At 42.5% G+C, this 9,645-nt stretch overlaps 1 protein-coding gene across 2 annotated transcripts in view; it reads right to left on the bottom strand.

Annotated features, from left to right (window-relative positions):
- Positions 1–516: 516 nt before the first annotated feature.
- The window catches only part of NEMP1 (nuclear envelope integral membrane protein 1), a 38,673-nt gene continuing 29,544 nt past the window's right edge, over positions 517–9,645 (bottom strand). For both annotated transcript variants that reach the window (XM_066584454.1, XM_066584455.1), the window contains one exon: positions 517–2,434. In XM_066584454.1, coding sequence (XP_066440551.1) covers positions 2,227–2,434 — 208 coding nt within the window. In that variant the 3' untranslated portion in view covers positions 517–2,226. The remainder of the gene's footprint in view (positions 2,435–9,645) is intronic.

The following is a 9,645-nucleotide window of genomic DNA, read 5'->3' as shown; positions in this document are numbered from 1 at the left end:
TTTGCTGTTCAAGGACATAAAGAACATAAAGTTACATCCAATGTGGACAGTAAGAGTATTTTCACATATATGGCTGAAAAAGTAAGAAAAGCAAGCAAAATTCTGAAAAAGTCTAGAAAAAAGCCTCAGACTTTAGAGTGAGTTCTTGCCAGGTTCATTTCAATTGTAATTCACAGTTGAAGTTAGAAAATTAACGGACGTGTAGCGAAACTCCGCACACATCACAAACAAAGTGAAAGTATAAAAAAAAAAAAAAAACCATGTAGCAGTCGTAACCTAGCAGTAAAGTTAGACATAAAAGGGATTTTCCAAGTCATTGAACAAATGGGCAAATAGCAGAAACCGGTTAAACATAAAAAAAACTAAGTTCTAGCCACTGTTCCGAACCCCCACGGGTCCAGCGCTGCCATACTTGTCCTCATCTTTATTTACTAGAGATGAGCGAGTATACTCGGTAAAGGCAATTGCTCGAGCGAGCATTGCCTTTAGCGAGTACCTGCCCGCTCGGGACGAAAGGTTCGGGTGCCGGCGGCAGGCAGGGAGCTGCGGGGAGGAACGGAGGGGAGATCTCTCTCTCCCTCTCTCCCCCCGGCTCCCTCCTGCCGACAGCCGCTACTCACCGCTCCCCCGCGCCAGCACCCGAACCTTTCATCTCGAGCGGGCAGGTACTCGATAAAGGCAATGCTCGCTCGAGCAATTGCCATTACCGAGTATACTCACTCATCTCTATTATTTACCTTAGCTGAAGCAGTGGCGTTCCATATACACTTGTCACTACAGCAGCTATTCACTGGCCTCCGTTGTATACGGCTCGAGGTGGCGGAGGCCAGTGGCTAACTGTAGTGGTCACGTGTCTAAATACAGACCACCACCACAGCAGTTAGAGTATACAGAGAGTGGCGGTAAGGATGAAGGCGAGTCGTTGGACCAGAGCAGTCAGTATAGATGTAACTTAAAGGGGTTGTACCAAGATTAGGTTATCGCCTACCCACTATAGTAGTGTTTCCCAACTCCAGTCCTCAAGGCACCCCAACAGGTCAGGTTTTCAGGATTTCCCCAGTATTGCACAGGTGATGTAACTATTGTCGGTGCCTCAGACATTGCCACAGGTGTTCTTGCTATAGAATATCCTAAAAAACATGACCTGTTGGGGGTCCCTGAGGACTGGAGTTGGGAAACACTGCACTATAGGGTAGGGGCCTCACCTCTGAAATCCCCGATCTCAAGAACAGGGGTCCCATGTCCCGTTGTTCCCACTACTGGGAGGGTCACTTCTCCCACTGCAGTGACATCAGACTCACTGGCTGCACTGGCTGATAATGCGCAGTGGGCACTCCATTTCAGTAAGGCTGATGGAAATACCTTAGCGCTTGCCAATCTGTAATCTTGTCTGTCCCATTGAAAGGGAACGGAGCATTGACGCGACCAGCCCTCCATTTAGTCTACTCCTCACTGCAAAGGGTGCAGTAACCCCGCAGTGAGGATGACGGGACCCCTTGCGGATAGGGAATAATTTGACATCTTGGTACAACTCTAACTTGACTATGATAACTTTCTGCGACAACAAAAATCATTGTAAACCTGTTGAAACAGTAAACTATGGCAAAAAAAGTTATCAGAATGCATTAAAAAGTTGGCATAAACTTTGCTACATCTGTATACACTTAATATTTAACCATTTCTAACCCGCTGTCCATTTGTTCAATAATTTGGAAAACCCCTTTAACATTAATAGACATTAGGGTTGAATACAAGTCTGGTACAGAGCACTTAGGTTATGGAACTGCCTCCAATACCATTTTATTATACAAAAGGGTAGACTTCGACAAAATCAGCTAACAAGAGTAGAGACAATATTTTGCATATAATTATGATTGGGAACAAACAAATCTTTGGTGTCTGGAAATAAGCCCATACATATTGCTTAGTGAATGGGAGCTGCTGCGTTCTCAGGACGATACATGGTATAGTTAAAACATTATGACCGGTGGTTACCCTTCTTCTCCTCTTCATCTCTTTGCCGAGTCGTATTTTGCATAGCTACATAAAAAGTGCAAAATTTTCCAAAAACTCAGGACAGGGATGTACAAAAACATTTTTTTCAATCAAAATTGTCCTTCATAAAGCTGTGGAGACCAAAGCTCCGGACCCTTGTCAAGTAGTTGGCTGAAATAAGGGTGCAGCCGGTATAAATTTTATGGCTTGTGAGACGTTTTCCAAGAAGTCTCAATTTTGTGAGGTCCTAAACCTGTTATTGGGCGTTTCTTGATGAAAATGAGAGTAGGACACGTCAATATCCTCTTCGTCGTCTGTATCCAATTCACCCCCAAAGACCTCTTCCTCCAAGAAAGATCCCCCCATGCCATACTCATGTTCATGAAGAGAAACCTCGTTGGATGTCAAGTGTGATGAACCTTCCACAAAATCAGCGAACCTGAGGGTTTCAAATAACCAAGAGGGTTGGTTAGAATAAAGTAATTAGTCAAGTTATAAGAAATGTAGGTGAAAGCCTTATACAAAGCCTGCGGACATCAAGGCTTTATCAAGGTGTGCATGAAATCGTAAAGAGGTTGTTTCAAGAAGGCAACCCCTCTGCCCACATCGTATGGATATGACTGAAGGGTGGTCACCACTCCGATGGACCTGCCTCATTCGGGTATTACCTTGTCAGAGGGTAATCCTAGGTCTCTGCAGCTCCTGAATGTAAACCGTATGGCCGGACTAGGCTCTCCCCAGGACTCCCCTTCCCCAGAGGTTACAGAAGCCAGACCCGGTTTTCTTCACAGTCATCCTTTTTTAAATGGTTTGGCCCACTTTATCGCACATAGCTTATCAATGCAATAAAAGCAAAACCAAGTAATACAATTTTGCTGTGGATCCATGTTACAAATGTGAGGTTAACCATTTCAGGTCTAGAGATTTATTTTTATTTCCATTTCAATTTTTTTACATCTTCGCCTTCCAAAAGTCATAACTGTTTAATTCTCCCACTGACATTCCGTATAAGGGCTTGCTTTTTGCAAAGCGACTTGTATCTTTTAGTAGTGCCGTTTAATATATACGGAAAGTCAGTGGGAGAATTAAACAGTTGGAGTAAGTTGGGGGGGGGGGGGATGCAATCGTGCCATTGTTGGTGGGTTGTGTCATTACAACATTCTCAGTGCAGCAAGAATGATATATGAACTCTGTTCTCTGGGTCAGTAAGAGTACGGCGAGACCAAGATTTATAGAGTTCAACAAAAAAACATGACTTTTTAAAAATATTTTAAAAACTTTAAACAAAAAAATTGCTTTTCATCGCCATATTCTGAGAACAGATTTTCTTTATTTTTCTGCTGATTGAGCCACGTGAGGGTTCTTTTTTTTGCAGGGCGAGTTGTAATTTTTCTTACTACCATTTTGGGAAAATACATCCTTTTGATCACTTTTTATTCACATTTCTTGTGAGCAAGGATAAAAAAAAAAATTTTTTTTAAATTCTGGCATTTCAAGTTTTTATGACTTTCACCGTGTGGGATAAATATTGTGATATTTTAATAGCTCAGACCAGTGTTTCCCAACTCCAGTCCTCAAGGACCCCAACAGGTCAGGTCTTCAGGATCTCCTCAGTGTTGCACGGGTGATGTAATTATTGTCGGGGCCTCAGACATTGCCACAGGTGTTCTTACCATAGGATATCATGGAAACATGACCAGTTGGGGTCCCTGAGGACTGGAGTTGGGACGTATGTACACAGTACGAAAGGGGTCTTGTTCTTTTTTAAACTTTTAAGCTTTTAAACTTTATTACATTTTGTGGTAAACACTTTAAATTTAGTCCACACGGGGGACTTGAAGTTGTGATAATTTCATAGTGAAGAATTGGAGAGGGAGCGCTGTATCTGCCGAACTCAGCTGCGGATACAGAGACGATTTTGAGCCAAACTCATTAGTTTCTGCGATTCAGTAGTCACTCGGCACGAAAATCTGACTCCTATACAAGTCTATGGGAGAACGCAAGCATGACAATCTGAAAAGGAGTCAGGTTTTCATGCGGTGTAGGGAATTCACCGGGGCAGCGCTGGATCGGGACATCACCCAGCTCCCTGACATGCACCCCAACAGCACCATAACCTAGTTTATGGTGCTGTGGGAATGTGACAGGCTCCGTTTAAAAACTTGACCTTCATTGTGTGAACTTCCCTTTAAAAAACATCAACACTAGGCTGGTGTATTACATATATATGCAAACTAATATTGAGGAAATTACAGGTGATCAAGTTAAATGTAAGAATTTGACCATTAATAGACATAAGTGAATCCTTTAGCCCAACTTCCAGGTTTACACTATCCTAACAAAAGTAATTGGACACCTGAGCAAGAATCGAAAGTAGTATTTATTTCCAGATGTTAATACTTAGTTGGGCTTCTTCGGCCCTAGTGACATCGTCTATTCTCTGTGGTGTACTTTTATCTGACATCTGATACACTTCAGCTGGTATTTCCCTCCATTCATCCTGCAAACTTCTGGTGAGCTCTCTCAAAAGAACGTGGACACTGTTCATATTTCCTAATCTGTTGTTCCAGTTCAACCCAAAAATGTTCAGCAGAGTTCAGGTCAGTCCAAATGTGGAACACCCATATCCTCAAACCAACGCAAAACAGCGTTGGATTTGTTGGAAGTATTGCTGACAATGTGACAATACTCTGAGAATGGTCGGCAGCACATTATTGTCTAGAATGTCAGGGGACACCTCCACATTCATGGTTCTCACCACTACAACAGACTAAGACCATGGCACCTAAAACATCCCCAGACCGTAACGGAACCTCTGCTATACTCAACTGTTGGCACAACACACTCAGGCAGAAGGCGTCCCCCATCAACCTCCACAACCAACTGATGTGAAGATGAAGTAGCGCGATTCGTCCCTCTATAGAACGTTCATCGATTGCTCAACTATCCAATGATGAAGCTCCTTGCCACATTGTAGACAGGCCGATGCATCTTTTTTACGAGAACTCACCAGACATTTGCAGGATGAGTGGAGGGAAATACAAGCTGAAGTGTATCAGATATTAGTAGAAAAGTATGCAACAGAGAGTATCCGATGTCATTGGAGCCAAAGGAGCCCCACTAAGTGTTAACATATGTAAATAAATACTACTTTTGATTCCTGCTCCGGCGTTTGGTGGGATAGTGTATAAAACGCAATAGAAGAATTTATTAGCTTGTTATCTTCTTAAGTTCCCCAAAATCAAACTGGCAACATCGATTCACCAACCTAAGGCTGGCTGTCCATGGGCGATGAGTTATCCTTAGGCAAAACGCCGCCCCCAGGAGCAGGAGTCACCGCCGAATCTCCGCCGGTCAGCCCTATGTAATAGATGGGCTGACCGCGGAGAATCGGGGCAATGATTCTCCGCTCGTGGACAGGTGCCGGCGCTTTCCATAGCAATGCTATGGGAAGCATCAGCCGGCGTGATTCGCCGGCGGTAAACTGCGGGCAAATACACTGCCATGGACAGGAGGCCTAAAGGAATGAATGCAAGATTTACAAAAAACTCAAACCAGGCAAAAAAAAAAAAAATCAGTCCTCTCAACTTACAAATATTAGTCATCCCAAACAAGAATTAGTCATACAAACTATCACCAGTTCCTAGCAAACTGATGAGCTGTGAAAGTGTGAAGTCTGGTAGCACGATAAAGCTACATCTATACATTGTATTGACACATACACTCCAGTTACAGGTTGACAATCATCAAAAGCAAGTACCATGTTCTCCCTTTCTCTTCTCGCTTTCCAACGAGGGGATATCATGGTCCTTCAATATTCTGGCCTAGCGAGCAATAAGATGATTGCAAAATAAAACTCACTATTTTGTAAAGATACTTATTTGTTCTCTTCGACACAGTCATGAATTCTTACAAAAATGATTAACCCTTTCCAATCTAATTTGTATCCTGGTTTTCCTAGGGGGCTTACTCTTTTTTTTGCCATTATACAACAGCGCTCTCTGCTGGCTAAAGCCAGTACTGCATGAGGGGACACGTTGTAAAGGCTCCGACAGCAGAGAGGCTGGCAATATACAGTAAGAGAACCCAGACGGACGTCTTCCAACATCGGAGCTGTACAGCCTTAAATCATAATGTCTTCAGAGGTCAGACAGTGGATTGGAAAGGGTTAAAAGGGTTTTCCGAGACTCAAAACTTGTACAGCTGTGGAGTGTTGTAAAAGACATGACAGTACTCACCTTCTTCAAGCGGCTCCCCAGCCAATGCCGAATCACTGGTCCCAACAAACCAGGAATAAGCCTACTTCAGTCACGGGCCATTCTTTGAATGTGACTGCTCAGCCAATTACAGGCTTCAATGGCGATTCTGTCATAACCAACGAAGCCTGTGTGATTGGCTAAAGAGTCACATGCACAATGAACAGCATGTGACCGCAGGCAGATTCCTCCAGATTCGGTGTTGCAGGGACCGGGGATCCAGCGCTGGATGTGGTGCGGCACAAGGAGGAAAGTACATCGTTCTTGATCACTTTACAGAAGTCCACAACTGTAGAGAAAACATTTTTCCCAGAAAGCCCCTTTAAAGTTTAGCTACACTTTCAGATGTTAGGACATGCAAAAAGTGTTGATCAGTGGGGGGTCCCGCTGCTGAGAGCCCCACTTATCGCTAGGAGGGCTGCAGCACTCACTCAAGTACTGCGCTCCCTTTCTTCCAGAAGCTGAAGACAGCCTCATAGAGGTGTAAAGCACTTTCTATACTGGTCATCTCCAGATAGAAGCAGCGGGAGAACCAGCAAAGCCAAGAGAGCACAGCGCTTGAGTGAGTGTTGCAGCCGCTCACTGCAGCAATAAGCGGGGGTCTTAGCAATGGGACTCTTAATATTAGCACACTGGTGCTATTGCTCATACGCACATTTGGACCTCCTCTTTTTCTGGAAGTGCAGTTATTTGGCAGATGTAGACTTTATCATCAAGGAGGAAATGGAAATGGACATCAGGCAATTAAAAAAAGAGCTACAGAGAACAGAAAAGCATGGAGAAGACTGGCCTACAGAGCATTCAAGAGTCGGACACGTCTATGTAAATCAACTGCAATCCCATCCAGTGTGCGGTCTTGCAGCTGGTTCTGGCCCAGGCTGTCATTTCCCTCCCCCGTGTCTATTGATTGGAACAATAGACAACAAATCATTAGACAAGGGGGAGGATGAGGATGGAAGACGGCTCAAACAAGAACCAAGCAAGACCACCCACTGAAAGTATTGCTGCTACATTACATGGAGTGCGGGGAACCTGTACAAGCTCCTATATCCTGGAAGGCTGCACTTACACCAAAGAGGAGGTATGATCATACATACAAACATAGCACCAACGGGCTGTTGGCCGCAGATCTGCGCCTGTTTTCCAGTAACAGACTTCCATTAATGAGATGACGACACTTCCAGTTATGCTAGATTTCGAATCTTCCAGAAACACAATATTTTCATACTATGCATCCAAACAAACTGGACAATGGATGAGCAAAATGCTGATATTTTCGTTCAAATAAGTCAATCAAAAAAACGTTTTTAGAAAAAAAGTTAAACCAAAAAGGTTCTGCTTCTTCCTCGAGTACAATGATACTGTATGGAAATTGGGAATCAGCAACATCCGTTAGGTTCCTGGAAACCTGATTATGTGTACATGCAAAAGACGCAGGGACTTGTAGTGCTTCATGGAAACCATATGCCAGATTTGACAGGCACTGGACACTGCTTTAACTCCAAACTGCCAGAGATACAACCGGTCAAGACTAGAGCTTATATCCTGGTATCATATTAACCCTTTCCAATCCAATTTGTATCCTGGTTTCCTTAGGTGGCTTACTCTTTTTCTGCCGTTATACAATGGCGCTACCTGCTGGCTAAAGCCAGTACTGCATGAGGGGACACGTTGGATAGGCTCCGACAGCAGAGAGGCTGGTAACATACAGTAAGAGACCCCCGACTGATGTCTTCCAACTTTGAAGCTGTACAGCCTTAAATCATAGTGTCTTCAGAGGTCAGACAGTGGATTGGAAAGGGTTAAAGCCAAACATTTTAGCTTTTGAATGACATCGTTACTCCAGATGCAATATTCACAATCATCTGAAGTCAGGGAGCCGCATGAAAAGCATTTTACTTCCCAGTTCTGTGTCTGTAAGGGACAGGTAAAGCTGCAAGGGGCATCAGGAAGAATCACAGCCACTTATCTGCACGTTATCATCTGCTTTACCAATCAGGGAAGATATGTGCTCTCCAATTGGCACATTTAGAGGGCCTATTTTTTCGATTATAGAAGTGAGAATACGAGCGGATGCACATCTGATCACCCCCTGTATCTAATTGGGACAATTTTTACCTCCATGAGTCAAATGTGTAGGGTACCTGTATCACTAATATTAGTTCTGGTAAATACAGGAATATACGTGTATGTGCACAGATGTAAGATGTCATGTATGAACTCTACACGTACTGATCTTTTATTATTAACTCTTTCCAATCCAGCGCCAGACCTTGTCTAAGAGGTTTCTAACACTATGAAGAAGAAAGCTCGGAGTACAGAGAATATATATATTACACACATATATTGTACATATAGTGTAATAGATCACTTCACATTTAAAGGTTTACATTTTTTGCTACAAACAAGGCTTTTCCTGCATTTTTTGTTTACAAAATGTAATGCTTTGATGCAAAAATTGCACAAAAATGCGCAAGTAAATAACTTAGGTTTCGGTTATATTTGACAACATGGTGAAAACCGTCCTGGCCACAAAAGGGTTAAGCCCTGCTACTGACCTATAGCGCTCAAAAGGAAAAAACAGATGCAGTAATACTCTTCACCACTAGATGTCAATATTTGACTGCAATCTGTGAACATATTCTACAACTACCGCCCCAACAACAAATGACGTTATATGCCTATCCCAATTTTAAAAAGAAACAAAAATATGTATCTTAGTTTCTCGCATCCAGTAACATTTTTCTAGATGTCCGACTCAAAAGTCATAGGAAATAAAAATGCATTACTTTTTTTTTTTACATCCAATACGTTTTCTTTCATGTATCCAATTATAAATCACTTCAGATCAGTTTCCTGCAATATATGAATTTGCTAATCTGAAGATATTGTCATACAGTAGAACCCATATGGGCACCGCAAGACCAGCCGCCATGCCCACGAAAACAACTAAACCAAGCCTTGCCTTAACCCCTGAAGGACCGGGATGTTTTGGTCCTGAGGGACCAGACACCTTTTAGGGATTTTACCCACGTGGTGGTTTACTGCCTTTTTTTCCCCCTTCAGCTACCAAAATTATTCTTGATGCATTTTTTGACAAATATGGCCATTTTTAAATATAATTTTTCACTGACTTTTTCTTCCATTAGGAGTAAAAACAAATCAATTTTTTTTTTTAAATTTATAGTAGCTTATTTTTTAAAGTTAGTATATTTATGCTACAATAAAGTACAGGAACGGGTTCCTCATTTTGTTTTGGACGTTTTGATATAAACTATGTATAGTTTTTTATTACCGGTCGCATGTGGCGACGGTTTTGATTGGAGTCAGTTGCTTATTTCCTTTCTTATGTATATAATTTTATTCTGTATTTCTTTTACTTATTTTTGTAACA

Source organism: Eleutherodactylus coqui, chromosome 1 (genome assembly GCF_035609145.1).
Source record: "Eleutherodactylus coqui strain aEleCoq1 chromosome 1, aEleCoq1.hap1, whole genome shotgun sequence".
Taxonomy (NCBI): Eukaryota; Metazoa; Chordata; class Amphibia; order Anura; family Eleutherodactylidae; genus Eleutherodactylus; species Eleutherodactylus coqui.
The sequence above is the reverse complement of the archived record's forward strand: the minus strand, read 5'-3'. Positions and strand labels throughout refer to the sequence as shown.